The 21,357-nt window shown below is 40.7% G+C and overlaps 1 protein-coding gene across 1 annotated transcript; it reads left to right on the top strand.

Moving 5' to 3' along the window:
- Positions 1 to 18,278: 18,278 nt before the first annotated feature.
- KIF2B (kinesin family member 2B) lies at positions 18,279 to 20,459 on the top strand. The gene has a single exon (XM_045986384.1). The coding sequence runs from the start codon at positions 18,405 to 18,407 to the stop codon at positions 20,457 to 20,459; it is 2,055 nt and encodes a 684-aa protein (XP_045842340.1). The 5' UTR covers positions 18,279 to 18,404.
- The last annotated feature ends 898 nt before the right edge of the window (positions 20,460 to 21,357 follow it).

Below are 21,357 nucleotides of genomic sequence, written 5' to 3'. Positions count from 1 at the left end.
TCTCAGATCTATAAACGCAAAGTGATTTTCCACTCTCGTGGTAGTGACCCTTTGGACTTGACCCATAGTATCTTTTAGAATCTGTGTCCCTATGGAAGTCCCCATCAAAGCTGAAACTGTGCAGGGAATGTAACAAAAGTTTCACTGTGAACGTTTGGGGCTAAGCCTTAAGCAGCACTGGAAGCCTCTATCTTTATCCTCCTGGAAACTTTGAGTTGCAATGTTAGACACCCAACTAGTGCGCTGGAGAAAACATATTGAGGGAACATGAAGAGGAAGAGAACCAGAAACTACCTGGAGAGAGAAAGAGGGAGAGAGAGACCTAGCTATCCCATGCCTTTGCCACGCTCAACCCTGTCTTCAGGCTGTCATGCACCTGCATCATGTGAGTGAGCCATCTTGGAGATTTCAGCCCGGCTGAACCCCTAAATAACTGTAGTCCCATTACAATCCTATGAACATCAGATGTGTCAGCTGTGTGCGGCTGCTGATTTGAGGCGTAATTAAGCTACAGCAACTTGTACCTCACATACTTAACTGGGTGAGGACGGTGACATGAAGGGCCCTCCTTAAAGCACATACAGGACTGTAAGACTTCTGTCTCTATCTCCGTTCCTGCTCTTCAACTTATAAGGGGTGGAAGTAGCCGAAGAGAGGGTTGGGATGGCTACCTCAACAGTAGTTCTTTCTGAGTTGTTCTTTCATCACCATGAAAGTTCTGAATTGTAAAACATGATTCTTTTTTTTTCCCTCAGATTTTGTGATTGTTATTTTTGCTGGTCATGGAGAAATGCAGGCTTCCTGCGTCATATCTCAGATGGGGAAGGAGGACAGTAAAAATTTTAAAGTCTGGGTGTGGCAGGCAACATCGTAACACTTTATATATCATCCCACATCTCTTTAGATCAGACACGTCAAACCAAATCCTCCTAGCCTGACAAACTCTTCCAACACACAACGCTGCCCCCCGCTCTTACACCCTACAGTTGACCCAATATTTGGATCATTCTATCAAATATCTATGAGATTATATCATCAAGCATAGATAGCATGTATCCTTAATAAAGTATAAAAAACTTTAAAACAAGATTTTTTCTTGATGTTAAAATAAAGTAACTGAAAATTTTCATTAGTAGAGTCTTTACTCCTTAAGATTCCTAAACCAAGATAATTAAAGTTGAGTCCAAACAACCAATCAGGGAGTCAGAAGTAGAATTCTTGTTTTCCTCAAATTTGTATTTGCTCTCCTTTGCTTCATTTCTAGTCTATAGGCTCTGAAATAGCGCTTCCAGTTGATTTTGTCTTAAAGGAAATAAATGTAACAATCTAATCTACTTACATTCAAACCTGAATGCATGAAGTACTTTATAAAAAGATGTGTTAAATAATTCAATGAGCATATTATTATTATAGTGAATTAAGTAAATGGACGTGGTACATCTCTAATACCCTAGTGAAATCCTGTTTTAATTCTATAATCCCAACTGGATGCAACATACTTAAATGAACACTATTAACTCGTATTTTTTTCTATTCTGTTTAGAAACATGGTAACAGTTGAGAGACATTTATTAAGAAAACATCAACTCTATTTGCACATTCTTAAAGAGAATATTAGAAAACCAGAATTTTAATTTTCATGTGTATAATTTAATATAATTAGAATGGAATACAATTAGGTACTTTCAGATCTTTCAGTGTTAATTAAAAAGCTAATAACTTGAATAGCTATAAATACTGAATTAGTGGGGCTAATGCTCCAGGCAGTTAATCCTTTATTTGTCATTTACTGAAGATCACTTAACTGGGATGCCATCTTTATGTCAGGGATCCCCTACCAATGACACTTCATGAATTGTGAGGTCCCTCAATCCTAGACTGTTCTCTCTTCCAACTGTTTGCTAGTATACTACATCTACCCTGGGGATTTTCTATCAGCCAAAGACCCCTGCCTTTGACTCAGTCCATTAAGGAATCTTACCATCAGCAATTTTCCTTCTTCCATAAATCTTAGGAGTGATTTTTAGGTTTTAGAGAAAGGAAAAGTAGCTCCATTCAAAAAATGAAAGTAAAAGCCTCAAGCTCTATAGTTTAAGAAACTTATTAAACTATAAGCACCTGGGTGGCTCAGTGGGTTGGAGCCTCTGCCTTCAACTCAGGTCATGATGCCAGGGTCCTGGGATAGAACCCTGCATCCGGCTTTCTGCTCGGCGGGGAGCCTGCATCCCCCTCTCTCTTCCTGTCTCTCTGCCTACTTGTGATCTCTCTCTGTCAAATCAATAAATAAAATCTTGAAAAAAATAAATGACATGTTAAAAGTAGACAAGAGGAGCATCAAAGAAATTAATATCAACAATTGGTGAAAATATATCACATAGTGTTTATTTTTTATAATGGTGAGATACATATGTACATAATACTTAAACAATAGAACAAAATCCATCCTTTGGAGGATACTAGAGAACCAGTTCAATATATTTTTTAAGGTTTTATTTATTTATTTGCCAGAGAGAGAGTGTGAGAGAAAGAGCAAAAGCAGGGGAGCAGAAGGCGGAGGGAGAGGGAGAAGCAGCCCCCACCGATGCAGGTTTCAATTCCAAAACCCTGGGATCATGACCTGAGCTGAAAGCAGGGGAGTAGGGAGGAATATAGATGAAATGAATTCTTATGGATGAAGAGCATATAGTACATTATCCTATTCTCTCTACTCTTGGAGTTTACTTTTTCCATAACAACAAAGAAGCAAACAAAAAGCAAAGTAAGAGACAGAGGAGAGGAAAGGAGAGGAGCAGAAATGAGGAGAGGAGATTTTTTCTTACTCAACAGAGGTATATGTGGTTAAGAACACATGGTCCTTTGCTTGAATCTCCTTACACCCTGTGCACAGGTCAAAAAATTTTTTTATCTCACTGTGATAACCCAGTGGCAAAAACTAATGTCTTTTAGTGTGCATTTCATAGATTAAAATGTGTAAATTATAAAGCTTTCTTTTTCCTAAAAAATAAACAATAAATTCTAAGAACCTCTTCCCCTCCAAAATAGCAAAAGAAGACTCCAAAACCGGATATATTTACATTCTTCTAAAGAATGCCTCTTAATAAGCATAAAACTAGCCAATGAGAGCAAGGCACTTTAGTTAGTTAGGTGGGATGTTCCTTGGTAAAGGAAATCTAATCCTGTGGTAACCACAAACTACAGATACTCAAGGAAAGGAAGCCACTGGTAGATCAGTTCTATTCATGTTTGCATAAGGGAAGGTACTTACTTTGTTGAGGAAATACTGATTTCATTAGAAATTATAATGAATTGACAACAGTTTCAGAAGCCACAAAGAAAATGGAATTTTGAGAGAACCAGCATTTTAAAAGAACAGCATGTTAACAGGGAGCTCCCATTATCTTCTCCCCCAAGAAAATGGGCAATGGTTACTTTGGTGTGGCATTTCAATCCACTGTGATTTACCTGCAGGAAATCATTAATTCTTCCCAGCATTTTGAAATAATAGCCTGATGATGAGACACCTAAAAAGCACTCAGAGGAAACACTGGTGGCAAGTGCCTGCCCAAATTGCTTCATGTTTGTCAAACTTGAATTGCATTTGAAAGGGACATCACTAGTTATGGATTGCCAGTTCTATTTCCACATGGGCAAGGCTTTGCAGCCATTACAAGCTGTAGTTTATTACCGTGCATTATGTATGAGATGATTTTTGTGAGCAGGTACACAAACACAAAAGGGAAAAATACAAGAAAGCAATTTCTTTTATTGCTCAATATACAGCAGTTAGAAATAATTTGGAAATTTTTCAAATAGCTCATTTTGGGAAATTCTTAGATCGACTCGGGAGTGATTATTTTCAGCAGTGTTACTAAATAATTTGGCTGTAGCTAAGATTTGCATTAATTTCTAAGGGAGTTATGTCTAGTAGTAGAATAGAGGCAAAAGGTCACGAAATAGGTATCAAATTTGGAATAAAGATCTTCAAGTCCTGTTTCTAACAGTGATGAGCTGTGTGCGCCTTTGTCATATAACTTAACTTCTCTGGGCCTCAGTTTCCTCTTCTCAGGACAAGATATAATACAGCCTGCCTCACATAATTATAATAAAGACTGTGTGAGCCTAGTTTGATGACTACTAAAAAGTAGATACTCAAAAATTTTTACCTAATCCAAATTGTTAAGCAAGAGCTAATAACTAACTGAATTTTGTAAATTGGATGGCACTATATAAGTATCACACAAAAGAGGGGCACCTGGGTGCTCAATGGATTAAGTGTCATATTCTTGACTTCAGCCTAGGTTTTGGTCTCAGGGTCCTGAGATCCAGGCCCCCACTGGGCTCTGCACTTAGCACAGAGTTTGCTAAGACTCTCTGTTCCTCTGTCCCTCCTCACCAACCTCCCCCGGCATCTGTTTCTAAAATAAATGAATAAATAAATATATATATATATATAATACACACACACACACACACAGATAGTTATAACACAAAAGAACAGGATTATTTTGTTTTGTAAAATCTATTTTCACGAATCTTGATAGTGGTTTTTTCAAAGACTGTTATTTTTTTCCCTACTAATGAAAAGGGGGACTTTTCTTATTAGTGAAAATACTGTATCACAACTGAAACCATCTGACTTTTTACCTCCGTAAAGGATCAGTCAGTTCACGGAATCTTATTATGGGAGCTTAAACATCCAGTGTAAGAGAAAAAGAACTATTATTTGTGATGATATGGAATGGCTTCAAAATGGCGGGATGTTCAGACATGCAAAATGCTGTAGATAAATTGCAAAACAGGAAGGGAATTTCTTATGTATAAAACCCAGCTGGCAGAAAACGAGCAACGAGTCTCATACAAAGTGTGAGAGAAGCTGAGCCTTACTTCTTTCTATACAACTGATTCACAGACACAGGATCACCGATTTACGCACACATGAGTAGAAGCAGAGGGGATGTGTATGTTCTTTATGATTTTGGCATGTAGTTGCCACTTTGAACCCAAAACATTCTCAAATCTGGCCAATTTTTCTCCACACTTTGGAAGAAACGTTTTCTTTTGGCTGGAGACTCCCTGTTAAAAAAAAATTCAGGCCTAGAGAGGAGGTTTTGTTTACCAGTTCAGAAGGGGGAACGATCAACATCTAGGCAAGAACAGAGGCCGCCTTGCAGCCTTCCTTCCACACGGAGTCACACTTCCAGCTTCAGAACGAGAGTTGGCTGCACTTGCCACAAAAAGGTTAATTTTGTTTCAGATGAGTGAAATACCCCACAGCTGGAGAACACACTTCCAGCACCAGCGCCTGGGTTCGTCAGCAGTGTTTCGCTCGGAGACCTCTGTGAAATCTCCGTGAAAGGAGACATGAAAACACATTAGCTGCAAGCAAGAAAAGGCTGGGAACCGGGAGGGACCTTGGAGAGTACGTGAGGATGAAGACTGAACAGCCAAGTTTGCCCCATGAGATCCTATCTCAGAACTGCAAAACATAAAGTAAAACAACACACAAGGCATACCTGCTTTTCATTTCTATGAATTAAAAATACCACACACTGACAGGGAGAAAAACGGTTGAGACCCCCATGAAACATCATTCTGCGGTGACCTTCTCAGCGTATCAGGGTAGACCTCGTTCTCTGTTCTCCCGTTCCTTTTCATGGCAGAAATCTCTTTCACAACAGCGCTTAGGCTGTGAACTGGGGTCGGTATGGTCTGGCAGACGCGCATGGATTTCGGAGAGAGAGAGATATATATAAGCCCAAATTCCAGCCACTCACTATTTTGCAGTGAAAACTTATCGCCTCTGAGCCTCAAGTTTCTCATCATTAAATGAGAATAGGAATGCCTCAGAGAGTTATAAAGTTGTTCTAAGAATGAAACAGAATTAAATATATAGAGATACACATAATCTATGATATATTCAAAATTTCATATAAAATATTTATGCATTATACACACATATTTATGTATATATGTGCACATATATACCCGCAAAAATATATGTATGTAGGAGAGGAAAAAGAGAGAGATACTATTGACTCTTGAACAACGCAGCTTTGAACTGTGTGTGTCCACTTATATGCAGATTTTTTTCAATAAATACAGTAGAGTACTGTAAAGCATTTTCTCTTCTTTATGACTTACTTAATAACATTTTCTTTTCTCTAGATAGGAATACAGTATATCATGCATACAAAAAGTATACATGTGTTGATCGGCTGCTTATGTTATCTGTAAGGCTTCTGGCCAACAGTAAGCTATGAGTAGTTAAGTTCTGGGACAGCCAACAGTTATACATGGATTTTTGATTGCACAGGGGATTGGTGACCCAACCCCCACCTTGTTGAAAGGTCAACTATTGATATATGCCTAAGAAGACAGAGAATGTGAGAAAGATACTTAAGGACTTAGCCGAGGGTCTAGCACGTAATAAAAGTTCCTTAAGTAGCATCTATCATTGTTGGTTTTAGCATACGTTTATTCATTGTTCATTGACAAACATTTCTGAATGGCACCTGCACCTAGATGATAGGTCATTGCACCCAAGGAGTGGAGGTTGTAGGGCGGAACGGATGCACGTGGCAAATGTAGAGTAGTGCTTCAACAGAGAGAAACTATAAAGTACCTAGGGAATGATCTAATAAAAACTTAAGAGCTAAGGGAAATCTTATGTAAAATGACTTGTAAGTTATGAGATGTCTGAAGTGCACAAGGAAGGTAACCAGGAGAAATAGGGGAGATGAGGGAGGGATGGAATTCTATGTGGAGGGGACACTGAGTTAAAGAAACTAACAATCAGCCTTTTTAGACACTGTTCTATGGGTCGCACACTGTACTAAGCAATTTGTATATCTCATTTAAACCTTCAGATCAGCAACCGATTCTTACAGAGCTGGCACTCTGTCTATCTGACTCTAATGCACAGGTTATTTACCCTGATGCCATGAGGTAATTGGGACTAGCACATCACGAGATTGGAGCATGAAGTTGAACTGGGATTAAGAGCAAAAGGCTGAAAAGGAAAAGAGGGAGCCACCAGTCCCTGAATGACTTTGCCGATAGGACTTCATGGGAGGGGAGGAAGTATCTTAGATATGTGGTTTAGCAAAGGCATCGGATGGCTTAGTGCATGGAACAGGCTGGATAAGACAAATCTGGAGGAAGAGGGACCAATTAGAAAGTGTTTGCAGTAAGTTATGTAAGAGATAATAGTGGCTCAAACTAAGGCAATGGCAGAAGTAACAGTAATTTGTGGACAGATCCAGGAGTTCTCAAGATGATGAAATGAGGGTAACAGGAGGTAAGAGGAGAGAGAGGCTTGGAGCCTGAGAGACTGGGTAAATGAACCCAGACAGGAAAAGCAGGAGAAACAACTTTCAAAGTCCAAACTATGTAAGATGCAAAGTGCTTAGTACTTTAGAGCCATTCGATACATAGTAAATTTTTTTCCCCTCTCTGTGTCTGGTTCTTTTTGCTGTTCTGAAGCTACTATTATGTACAAACAGGTTCTAGTTTCACCATTCACCATTGTATCAAATACAGGTATAAGTTGCAACTGCCATTATTTTCCCAGCCAAGAAAAGTAGTTATCGTAGGGATCTTTTAAACTAAACACTAAAGTAATAATCTAATCATTGTCCTTTTATAGTACAAATGTTCACCACACAAGAAAAAATACTCCTAGCTTTAAAAATATATCCATGTTACATCTTCATACTCTTCATCAGGGAAATGCAAATCAAAACTACAATGCGATATCACCTCACACCTATCAGAATGGCTAGAATAAAAACACAAGAAGTAACGGGTGTTACCGAGGATGCGGAGAAAGGGGAACCCTCCTACACTGTTGGTGGGAATGCAAACTGATGCAGCCACTCTGGAAAACAGTATGGAGGGTCCTCAAAGAGTTAAAAATAGAGCTACCCTATGACCCAGCAATCACACTACCAGGTATTTACCCAAAGAATACAAAGACAACAATTCAAAGGGATACACGGGCCCTGATGTTTATACCAGCATGATCCACTGTAGCCAAATTATGGAAACAGCCCAAGTGTCCATCAATTGATGAATGGATAAAGAAGATGTGGTATATATAGAAATTGAATATTACTCAGCCATGAAAAAACAATGAAATCTTGCCATTTGCAACCACATGGATGAAGCTAGAGTGTATAATACTAAGCAAAATAAGTTAGAGAAAAACAAATACCATTTGATTTCACTCATATGTGGAATTTAAGAAACAAAAAAAATGACCAAAGGAAAAAAGGGAGAGAGGGGCAAACCAATAAACTTAACTCTAGAGAATAAACTGATGGTTATCAGAAGGGAGGTGGGTAGAGGGATGGGTGAAATAAGGAAATGGTGATTAAGAAGTGCCCTTGTTGGGATGCCTGGGTGGCTCAGTTGATTAGGCAGCTGTCTTCAGCTCAGGTCATGATCCCAGGGTTCTGGGATCGAGTCCCTCCTTGGGCTCTCTGCTCAGCAGTGAGCCTGCTTCCCCCCCTCTCTCTCTGCCTGCCACTCTGCCTACTTGTGATTTCTCTCTCTCTGTCAAAAAAATAAGTAAAATCTTAAAAAAAAAAAAAAGGTGCCCTTGTTGTGATGAGTACTGCATGATGTATGGAAGTGTTGAATCACTATATTGTACACCTGAAACTAATACCACACTGTATGTTAAGTAACTGAAATTTAAATTAATATATATACCAATTAATTTTAATGCATTTCATACAAGCACTTTTTCCAGGCAAAGTGCATATAACATTAATGGTATGCCTAGTCTGTGCCTGGCATACAAAATCTACTCAGTAAATGCACACTGAATGAATGATAGCTCTGAGTACTACTGACCAGGGAGGATCTCAAAATCCATCTGCTTCCAACCAGAAAAGTCTAATTGATTGGCTACGTGTCTGTAGAGTATTTAAAAACAGGACAAAGTAAAAGACAGTATGAACCATTAAGTTCTCTCAGACCTAACATTCTGTAATTCCACTATGAGGAGTGTCAAGAATCATGTGTCTCTCTGGACATATAACACCGCAAATTCATTTTTTCATTAGTGAACCTGGAAAGAAGGAAACTATAAAGACACTCTGTAGATAAAGCCTAAAGACATCTTACAGATAAATCACAAGTTGTGGGTCCTATAAAGCAGAAAGACTCAAAATCCTCCTTAACAAATTCACCTTTTTATCAGTCCTCAACATCTTTCATTAAGATATGGATTATTGAATTCTTACTGTTAGATGGGTCCTCTGCTAAGAGACTCACATGCATACTGTCTTCACCATAGCATGTCTGACATTAGCTACTACCCATATTTGACATACCAACAAAATAAAACCAAATGTCTGAGAGTCAGACAGATAATAACTTTCCCAGTGTTATTTGAGAACTATGGTTCTTGTATTTCTTCTAATTTAATTTTATTTTTTCAGTGTTCCAAGATTAATTGTTTATGCACCACACCAAGTATTTTTTAATATGCTCTGATATCTATTAAAAAAGTATCTGTGCCCTTGTTCCAATTCAAATCACTTTTTTATAAATGTCAAATTGTAAATATTTTCTCTGAGTTCCAGCTTTCTTGTTTGTAAGGTGCGACAGATCATATCTACCCTGTTTACTTCCAAAGTCTGCTGGGGATCAAAAATAATGGGTATCGGGCGCCTGGGTGGCTCAGTGGGTTAAGCCGCTGCCTTCGGCTCGGGTCATGATCTCGGGGTCCTGGGATCGAGTCCCGCATCGGGCTCTCTGCTCAGCAGGGGCCTGCTTCCCTCTCTCTCTCTCTGCCTGCCTCTCTACTTGTGATCTCTCTCTGTCAAATAAATAAAATCTTAAAAAAAAAAAAATAATGGGTATCTATCAGTAGTTGGTCGATAATAAATACTTACATACGGATGGAGCTGTGATAGTGTTATTAGTTCACAGACTGAAATTAACACTGAACTATAATCTGAATTAATAGAATCTCTGCATGATTAAGAATTAGTAGAAGTAATATTAAATACTAGCTTTCTCCTAGTAATATTTTAACACTTTTCATATGTATAAAATTAAAAAAATTGATTGTGCCCCATTAAAGCATCAAATAGACAATATAGTACTTTCAGTTTTTTTGGTAAATCATTGTAATGGCTAATTTTTATTGGTCTGATAAAATTTATCTACTTAATGAGACCAGTAATTATAACTCAAAATAAAACCTGACAAGATTGATAGTGTTTCTCCCATTCTATTTGAGATAGCTCTTTTATTTACTATTATGTTTTAATGAAGTAGGAAACAAGGCCCATCTCAAAGGTCCCATTCACAATGTAGAAATATTCTAGGACAACTTTCTGCCAGCCTATGCATGTTTCACTTTCCAATATTCTCTTTCCCAGAAGGTGAATCTTTAAAAAAATGGCATCAGAATTCTCTAGAAACATTTAATGAGTCACGTACTATGTTTCTCTAATCGTTGTGACCATATACCATGCTACTTATACTTAAATGAAAGAAGGCTATGAGAATAAACTCACTCCAAAACTCTCAGTTTGTTTCTCAGAGTTCTCAGTCTCTCGTGGTTTGTCTCCCTCTCTGATTTCCCCCAATCACTTCTCCTCTCCATCTCCCCATGTCTTCCGTGTTATTCCTTATGATCCACATTTTATTTATTTATTTATTTATTTTTAAAGATTATTTATTTATTTGACAGACAGATCACAAGTAGGCAGAGAGGCAGGCGGGGGGGGGGGGGGGAGCAGGCTCCCTGCTGAGCAGAAAACCTGATGCAGGGCTCGATCCCAGGACCCTGAGATCATGACCTGAGCTGAAGGTAGAGGCTTTAACCCACTGAGCCACCCAGGTGTCCTATGCTCCACATTTTAAAAAGGGGGTTGGAATGACACAGATAACGGGGTGAAGACTGGCAAAGGGCAAATTACGCAGGGTCTTGAATGCCAGGAAGAAAAGGCTGAGTTTCTAAGCTGTGAAATGGAAAGCCATTGATGAGTTTTTAAAAACAGTGTTGTAACATGATCTGAATTACCTCTGTTCACTCTGGCTGAAAAATCCATGTTTGTTGAGTTTTGACAATCGTCTTCATTTACGTATCTATCCATTCATTTACTTAACAACTAGTTGCTAAGAGCTGATTTTAGCGCACAGCCTTACCCAACATTTGCTATGCAAGCAATATCCCTTATTTACCAAATTAAACATATATTCACTAAGAGCAAATGCTTCTAGCCAGAGGTTTCCCAATAATTGCTGAATCTTAGCAGCTTGTATAATACGAGATACATGTACTCAACATACAAACCAATCCATTGGTTATCTCTGTTAAATCAAACAGTTGCCTAAGGGAAGTATTTTTTTCCCCCTGAATCAACTGGTTATTTTGACATCATGTCCTATTCCTTAGAATCTTAATGTTCTTTTTTATTTCCAGATATGAATATAAGAAAGTATTGCAAAATGGCAAACATATGTTACTCTGACAGGCAGATACCAGGTTCCCACAATGATAAGTTGTGCTTATAATATTACCCACAGAAATCATACTGAGACATAGTATGAAGCTAAGGGTTTTCAATCTTGGTGTAACTTTCACCTGACATACTTGGTGAAAAGGCAAAAGCAATCGAAAAGCGTGGGTAAATCATATATTTACCTCATGCTGTGCAGTGGTTCCATTTAACATTCATTAAATATCTACTATGTACTAGGTGCTATTCTAAAGCACTGGGGGAGATACAAAAATAAATGGTATGCCTTCATGCTTATAAATCTTCTTTGATGACATGAGGTCTTGATACCATGCAATTTTATTCATGTTGTTAGACAATAATACCAAAGATTCAACTTTGCAATAAGCCTTTTGCAGAAACCTAAAAGTAGCTTTCCCAGTAAAACTTCATTGTGTCCCATTTATTGAAGCAGGGGTATCTTCAAACATTAAAAATACTAAAAAAAAAAAAAAAAAAATTCAGTAGCCACCACCACAGGTATATCAAAGCATCATTCTTCCCCCCCCACCCCACAGAACCATGAGATCATAAAATCTCTGAACAGAAAGAGACCTAAGAAGGCATACAGTCCAATGTTTTCTGGGTTCACAGTATTTTAAGAATCACCTGTGGGGCTTTTTAGTGAAATGGATTCCTCGGCTTTGGGTGCTAAAGTTTGATTCGGAAGGCCTGGGGACAGCCAGGCAGTCTGTACTTTGTCAGACATTCCCAGATGATTCTGATAAATATAGCCCGATTTGAAATCACAAATCTAGCCCAACTCTTGGGTCTCTTATTTAAATCTGGTCTGCACTATCTTTCCAAACAAATGTCATTTATCATTTACTTTCTGATTGGATATATACTAGCATGGGACCTTGACACTTACACAGCTCTAATTATTAGAATCCTATCCATATATCTGCAATATCTGTATATTACACACACACACACACACACGCGCGCGCATATGTACACGCACCTGGTTATCTGTTAATATATGTCTCCCAAATTGGGACTGTAAGCCTCAGGAGAACAGTGTCTAGGACAGTTTTCTTCACTACCTCATATCTAGCACTTAGCTCAGACCTTGGCATTTAAAAGATAGCTATATCTTTCGTTTGTTGAATGCATACCCACTGAATGAGGTAATATATTAGTTTGACCTGAAGTCTCCCCTCTGAAAACATCTACTTACTGAGCTGCTTTTTACAGTTTTAGGAAATTGGACAAGTCCCTATTCCAGATACCAGGTATATAAACATGAGTAAAGTCTTCTCCTCCCTTCTCTCAAGGGCCTTAATTATTTATCTAGAAAGAAAGAGGCAGATACTTTTAATAGAGAGAAAGAGGCAGATTCTTTTAATCAAAAATGGTAAGTGCAGGGACGCCTGGATGGCTCACTTGGTTAAGCTGCTGCCTGTGGCTCAGATCATGATCCCAGGATCCTGGGATCGAGTCCCACATCCGGCTCCTTGCTCAGCAGGGAGCTTGCTTCTCTCTCTGCCTCTGCCTGCCTCTCTGCCTCCTTGTGCTCTCGCTCTCTCTCTGACAAATAAATAAAATCTGTTAAAAAATGGTAAGTGCAATGTCAGAAATAAGTATGGAATAAAGGTGGGAATAGACAGGAAGGCAAATCGTCTAGTCGTGATGGAGGAAGAGGAGAGGAAGCAGTGGATGTCAAGAAATGCTTTTCAAGAAAAGGGATGCTAGGTCTTGAGGGTTTAGCACTTCCATAAGTGAATGTTCACACACCTTATCTCAAAAAGCACACACTAGGGGTGCCTCGGTGACTCAGTGGGTTAAACCCTCTGCCTTCAGCTCAGGTCATGATCCCAGGGTCCTGGGACCGAGCCCCACATTGGGCTCTCTGCTCAGTGGGGAGCCTGCTTTCCCTTCTCTCTCTGCCTGCCTCTCTGCCTACTTGTGATCTATCTCTGTCTCTGTCTCTCTCTCTCTCTCTCTGTCAAATAAATAAATAAAATCTTTTTTTTTTTTAAAAAGCACACACTATGTGCCGCTTCTTTTTAAGTAGATATAGAAAGATCTGTTCTTAAATTTCCTGTAGGACAAATATCCAAGTTCCCACAATTATTTTTCAGAAAAGTATTATGTCTCCCTTATAGTTTTTTGTTTGTTCCATAGCAAAAAAGTTAACCAAAATACTCTGAATTGCATGATCTAAAGAAGTCTCTACGGGCAAGGAACACAGCACGTGGCTTTCAAGTGAAAGCACCATAGCCGAGCGACAAAGACATCTACTTTGTTCATGAGTAGCATGATTTCTGTACTTGCAGTGGGAGTTACAAGCAAATAATACTGATACACACATACACGGTGAGCAAAACCCAAGCCTCTCCCTTCAGCGTGCTGAGTAAAACTGAAACATGAAAGCTGACCAATAAGTGGGTTTAAAGTGAGCCACCGACCATGGTTAGTCTCACCACCTTGGCGAACATCACAAGATTCACTTCCACAATCAACAGATATGTAGGAATCATGTAAATATCCCCAGGGAAGCAGTGCTGTTTAATAAGCTGGGGAAAGATGGCTCTGAGCTGATGTTGTTGTCATAGAAACAATTGCCTATTAAATCAGTAAGAGTGCTAGAGAAATGTGGACTTATCAGTTTTGGTTAAGTGCAGAGCATGTGGAAAATGTTGAAATGTCAAAAGACAGAGATACCTGCTGTAATAGTAAAATACTATTCTTCTTCTAAAAGTTAATTTCCTCCTTCTTATCTAAAGGCATACACCTAGTAAGTTACCTGTCTACTCTCAAAACAAAACAAAACAAAACATAACATAACATAACTTTAAAGCTGGAAATGATGAATTCCATTTCTTCAAAGAGATTTGGGAAAATTTACTGAGCTCCTCTGAAGAACTAAATCAACCTCAGGTTGCATCCATATACCGGAAAATTACAGACCCCCAAGGTGATCAAACACATTGACCAGCTGCTAGATGTCCAAACAGTCCTAGAAAGGTGATTATTTGATGTGTTTCTCCCAGGAGGTTTGCATCTAAAATGAAACTAGAAATCACATTCTGTCCCGTAAAATAACTCTGATGGGCCCAACCTGGGAGCAGGTACGTAATTAATAAATGAAAATTACTAAGCTCATTTCCTATGCTTACCTCTTCCCATACTATCCTCTCTTGAGGAGTTTACACCTGATACTCGCTCAGCTTCTAAAAGAAGGGGGAACTTGAAATAAAGAGGACACAGCAGTTGTTTCTCAAGGCATAGGTTTCGAACAGGTACATAGAATAATATAAATAATAGGATAATAGGGAATAATACTAATAGCATAAATGGAAAGATCCTTGAGGATAGTATGCCTTTGGCTTAGGAAGCAGCGTGTGGTTAAGAATGTCACAGAAATAGTTTGCTTGGTTATACTGAGTCAAAGAATGCATGTCTCTAATTTTCAGGGTCTAACCTGGAGAAAGTGCTCATCTACCAAATGGCCATTTATGTCTTGGACCAGAATGATACCATAACTTCTATCTAGGCCTTCACACTTTGAAAAATGCTATATTGATCTCATTAATAAGGATTCACAGTGTTTTCTGAGATGGACTGTTTCCACAAAAGGAGGAGGTTATGTCAATGATAACTGAATTCTGAATTTTGTATTATTAAATAAAAAATCGTTGCTGCAAATGTAGTTCCAGATTATCAAAATTGTAAAAGCACTCAAGTGACTCTCTACAGATTATTATATTTACCCATGGGAATTTTTGTTTAGTTACTCCTAAAAATGAAGCTTTGGAGTCCCCCTGATCAAACAAACCCAACCAGTACTCGATACTATTTCTTAGGAAGGGATATGCCCATTTCATGCTATTTTGCCTGAGTATTCTCAACAAGGTCAGAGAAGCATTTCCAGAGGTAGTGATATTTAAGATAGGTATCAAAGAGGTCAAGGAAAGGGAGACAGAGAAGCTTTTCTGTTCCAAGAGCTAAAACAGGGATTCCCAAGGCCCATGTGCCTAGAACCAGCTGCATCAGCATCACTTGGGAACTTGTTAGACATGCAAATTCTCAACCCCACATTTCCTGCATCAGGATCATTAGGGTGAGGACCCACAATCTGTTTTAACAAGCTCTGTAGGTGAATTTCATGTACCCTAATACAGAGAATCACTGGGCTAGAAATTAGTAATTTGAAAAAGAAAATGATGGAAGGAACCCAAATTCTTCTGTATGGTTCAATTTTAGACTACGTGTGCTTGAGAATGAGAAGGCAGGCAAGATGGCAATGTGTCCCATGTGCTTTGGAATGGAATTTGTACTGTATCAGTTAGGGTGATGGAGAGCTACGGAAATGTTTGGAAGCAGCCATGGACTACAGAATTAGCTGTTAGAGTAACTCTAGGAGCAGCATGAGAAACAGATGGAATATCTGTCTGGATGAGGATGGCCCAGGAAGCAGGGTTGTGACTGGTTGCGAGATGAAAGGATGTCACTGTTACAGAAGACTTCTAGGAGCGGGGAAAGGACTATCTCACTCCAAATTAGGATGGGCTGAGGAGGAGAGAGAAGTCAGTGGGTAGAGGCTGGAACTACTAAGAATACTTAAAAATACCTGAGTGTACTCTCTCACTCTCCCTTTCTCCAAATATATATATAAAATCATATATACATATATGATAATAGACAATGGAAATATATGAGACATTCAAGGGAAAATATATATAAAGAAGAGAACTAAAACATGGGAAGAAAGGCCCTGAAATAGCTGAAAAGGCCTTTATGGGTATGCTGGACAGCAAAATAAACTTTAGTTTCTTTTTGCATGACCACCTGGGACTTTGACAACTATTATCTACTTATTTATTTTTTTTAAAGATTTTATTCATTTATTTGACCGAGATCACAAGTAGGCAGAGAGGCAGGCAGAGAGAGAGGGGGGAAGCAGGCTCCCTGCTGAGCAGAGAGCCCGATGCGGGGCTCGATCCCAGGACTCTGAGATCATGACCTGAGCCGAAGGCAGAGGCTTCACCCACTGAGCCACCCAGGTGCCCCTCTGCTGTCTATTTAATAAAGAAAAAAAAAAAAATCACTGGCTTAGGTATAAAAACGTGCCTAACCTGGAAGAGGTAGAGTTTGAGTAATTTTGAGAGAGATTACACTTTTTCAAAGATAAAGGCTAATATACATAAGTATATATATGTGTGTGTGTAGATCTATATATGTATATATACAAAATATCTACAGATATATAGATAAGCATATATATATATATAAATATATTAAAACCTTGAAAGCAGCAAATTTTTTTAAAAGTTAACTTAATGAAAAATAGAGGAATTAAGCATATCCCCATAATGTCCTTAACAAAAGGAAAACAAAAACTGATTTCAAGCACACTTTAAATATTTTGAAGTCGGGGGCGCCTGGGTGGCTCAGTGGGTTAAGCCACTGCCTTCGGCTCGGGTCATGATCTCAGGGTCCTGGGATCGAGTCCCGCATCGGGCTCTCTGCTCAGCAGGGAGCCTGCTTTCCTCTCTCTCTCTGCCTGCCTCTCTGCCTACTTGTGATCTGTCTGTCAAATAAATAAATAAAATCTTAAAAAAAAAAAGAAGTCAGTTTATAACAACAATTTGTTTCCATATTGTCCCCTAGGTCCTAAGGAGGGTTGTAAGGACACCAGGCCACTTCACGTTTCTTTGGGGCTGTCATTGAAATTACCGTCAGACTTAGCAAAAGCCAGTGTGATATGCGGGAAGAAAAGAAAATGTCACCTTAATCTTCATGTTGGCCTATCTAGCAGCTGATGTCAATTTTTTGTTTTGCAAGTAAATCATCCCAGAGGGAAAAAATCTGCAAACTTGCCAAAATATATGGTTGCCTCTGGTCAGCTTAAGTGCCTTTCCATTTCCCCTGACCATCCCACCGGCCCCATCCTAACATCTTCTAAAAGAAACACACACACACACACACACACACACACACACACACACACACACACATTTTGGGATGAGAAGGAGGTATAAGATGAATTCTCTGTTTTCACCAACAGTCCCTCCTTTCTCTCCAAATTACGGATAATGAGGCCAGTCATGTAATTACTGAAGGAATTTAGAAAGGTAATTACTGAAAGACTCTCAGAAATGGCGGTGTCTGCGATGCAACAAAACTCACTTTCTAGCTATCAGAACCACCTGGAATGTGATAAACACTTTGAGTTTGCAACCCCAGAGGCTACACCAAAGGACGTGCCCTACTAGCAAATTACCAGAAGAACCCACTACATTCCACTCATTTTGATTTTGTAATGAGAAATCCCATTAAGCAGGAATAATTTTAAGTTGTGACTGTTCAAGTCAAGAGAGTTTCGACGGGGTGCGGGCCGGAAGAAGGCTATCTGGTTTGAAGGACTTTCTGTGGGATCCTGTCCTTAGAAGCCCGGGATTTGCCTTCACTTGATCCTGCTGGTCACTGAAGGACTGGACTGGTTCAGCCTGGTTCCCAAATGGAAGCGCTTAGCTTTGATGCGGCAGGTCAAGACTGCAGGGGTGAATGGATAGTCCCAAAGCTGGAGCACACATGTCCGCGCAACACACACCCCACTGCTAACTCCGACCCCTCTGTGTTCGGTGGCAGAGAACAATTCTTCCAGCCCAGCGGTCTCTGTACCTAGAATCAGGAATGTGCCGACTCCCCTTCCCCGCCCCCCTTTCACCTAGCGACCCCCAGGCTCCGCTACCTCTTGTCTCCATCTCATTGTGACGCCAGTGGCTCAGATGGAGCCCTAGTAAGGGACTCACAAAGGCAGGTGCAAACTACAAGCGCCTCAGTGCCCTGGGGGCTTCAGGCTGGCTTGGGCTCTGGTCCTGCTGCTCCAACCCCAAGGGCCCCTGAAAGCGAGCCCTGACACCTCCATCCTTCACCATGGCCAGCCAGTTATGCCTCCCTGCCGCCCCTCGCCTTGCATCCTTGAAACCCTTGAAGCCGCCCTTGGGAGATGTCCAAGTGGGCATCTGCGTGGCGATCCAACGCAGCGATGGGCGGATCCATCTTGCTGTGGTCACAGAGATCAAGAGAGAAAACTCTTGGGTCACGGTAGAGTGGGTCGAAAAAGGAGTCAAAAAGGGTAAGAAGGTTGACCTAGAGACCATATTCCTGCTGAACCCCAAGCTGGCCTCGGCTGAACACCCCACGGCGTCCTCCCTGCTGCCCTTGTCTCTGGGGTCCTCTTCAGCCATCGGGGACCAGTGCACCGGCACGCGGTGGATTGCCGCAATCCCGCAGAAAAACGAAACGCCCTCGGGGGACAGCCTGGCTCTGAGAGTCCCCAGCAATCCTTGCCTGATGAAGCGCAAAAAGTCTCCCTGCCTTCGGGAAATTGAGAAATTGCAAAAGCAGCGGGAGAAGCGCAGGCGGCTGCAACTGGAGATCCGAGCCCAGCGCGCCCTCAATGTCAACACGGGAAACCCGAACTACGAGATCATGCGCATGATCGAAGAGTACCGCAGGCACCTGGACTGCAGCAAGGTGTCCAGCCTGGAGCCCCGGGAAGACCATCGGATCTGCGTCTGCGTGAGAAAGCGTCCTCTCAACCAGCGGGAGACCACCATGAAGGACCTGGACATCATCACCATCCCCTCAGACAACGTGGTCATGGTGCATGAGTCCAAGCAAAAGGTGGACCTCACTCGCTACCTGGAGAACCAGACCTTCTGCTTCGACCATGCCTTCGATGACACTGCCTCCAATGAGTTAGTGTACCAGTTCACTGCCCAACCGCTGGTGGAGTCCATCTTCCGCAAGGGCATGGCCACCTGCTTTGCCTACGGGCAGACAGGCAGTGGGAAAACGCACACCATGGGCGGAGCCTTTTCAGGAAGGGACCAAGATTGTTCTAAAGGCATTTATGCCCTGGTGGCGCAGGATGTCTTCCTCCTGCTCAGAACCACAGCTTACGAGAAGCTGGACCTCAAAGTCTATGGGACATTTTTTGAGATTTACGGGGGCAAGGTATATGACTTGTTGAACTGGAAGAAGAAGCTGCAAGTCCTTGAGGACGGCAAGCAGCAAATCCAGGTGGTCGGACTGCAGGAGCAAGAGGTGTGTAGTGTGGAGGATGTGCTGAACCTCGTGGAAGTAGGAAATAGCTGTCGGACTTCTGGACAGACATCAGTCAATGCCCACTCTTCCAGGAGCCACGCTGTGTTCCAGATCATCCTAAAGTCAGGAGGGAAACTGCATGGCAAGTTCTCCCTCGTTGACTTAGCTGGGAACGAAAGGGGTGCAGATACTGCCAAAGCCAACAGGAAAAGGCAGCTGGAAGGGGCGGAGATCAATAAAAGTCTGCTGGCGCTCAAAGAATGCATCCGGGCTTTGGGTCAGAACAAGTCTCACACCCCATTCAGAGCCAGCAAACTGACGCAGGTGCTCCGGGACTCCTTTATAGGCCAGAATTCCTCCACTTGTATGATTGCTACGATTTCTCCAGGGATGGCCTCTTGTGAAAACACCCTCAACACTTTAAGATACGCAAACAGAGTGAAAGAATTGACTCTGGATTTAAGGCCCCACCATCGCTGTCTCTATCCGGTTGGACTTGAGGTGCCAAGGATGTTGGAGAATCACATTACTGATTCAAAAACATCCCTTCAGGGGAATGGATTTATTAAAATTTCTGGTGATATACAGAGTGAGAAGGAAGGACAGGCTAAAGATATTGAAACATTACCCACTCCATTAGCAGAGGATACAAGGACTTCATGGAAGGAATCAAGCCAAGGGCCGGGGAAAAACATACAGGAGACAGCTGGTGGGGTAAACGGTGATGTTGATTTTTGCATTGCCCAGTTATTGTCCATTTTGGATCAGAAAATAGGTATTCTGACTGAGATTCAAAAGAAACTGAAATTATTACGAGCTGACCTCCAAAAGAAGACCAAGTATGGTGCAGCCAATGGCAAGAGGTCAGATCTGCAATGATGGATACACTGCTGTGGCCCCTACCTCTCTTATTATAAAAGAAAATGTCCAAATTATCTAGATATAAAGATCCTCCTGGAAAACTTAGAACATCTTAAAATATGATTGTCAGAAATGTCCTCTTGCTTCTTCCTCTGTATTTCTGTAGTTTGTTTTCATTTTGTAGGACATACGTGCTCAATTGGGAACCATTTACCTCCCAAGGACATTTGACAATGTCTGGAGACATTTTCCATTGTCAAAACTGAGTTTGGCAGTGGGGGGGCAGTTATACTGGCATCTCTCGGGTAGAAGGCCAGAGATGCTATGAAACACCCTATGATGTACCAGACAGAGTCCCACAACAAATAACTATCTGGTTGAAAATATCAATTGTACTGAGGCTGAGAAATCCTGCTGTAGAAAGAGCCTAGCTGTGATGAAACCAGACACCTCAAATCTGTGACAATGAAGGCATCACATTGCAGATCAAAGGGACCGGAATTAGAATACACCACAGGGTACACAATGGCATAAATCTAATGATACCCACACTCACCAGTCTCTTTCTGTGGTGTGGATGTGTAGATTCAAATGGTTTCTAAGCTCTAGCCATAATGGAGGAGGGGGAAGGGAGGAATTTTATTTCAGGGGCGCTGTCTGAGAACCTAAATTTTAGGTTCTTATTAAATTAAATCTTATTAAAAATAAGATTATTTTTAATCTTCGAGTTAAAATTGGCAAAGTATTGTGCTTCCTGAGAATGATTGTGTGTGTGTGTGTGTGTGTGTGCATGTGTGTGTGTTTTGAATAAGCACTGGCTTTGTTGACTATGGTGTCTTTAAGCTTTTTTTCCCCTCTCACTTCCTTGCCAAATTTTGTGCTTACATAATTCACATAAAAAGCTTTCCTCCATCAA

Source organism: Meles meles, chromosome 18, assembly GCF_922984935.1.
Source record: "Meles meles chromosome 18, mMelMel3.1 paternal haplotype, whole genome shotgun sequence".
NCBI classification, from domain to species: domain Eukaryota; kingdom Metazoa; phylum Chordata; class Mammalia; order Carnivora; family Mustelidae; genus Meles; species Meles meles.
The sequence above is the reverse complement of the archived record's forward strand: the minus strand, read 5'-3'. Positions and strand labels throughout refer to the sequence as shown.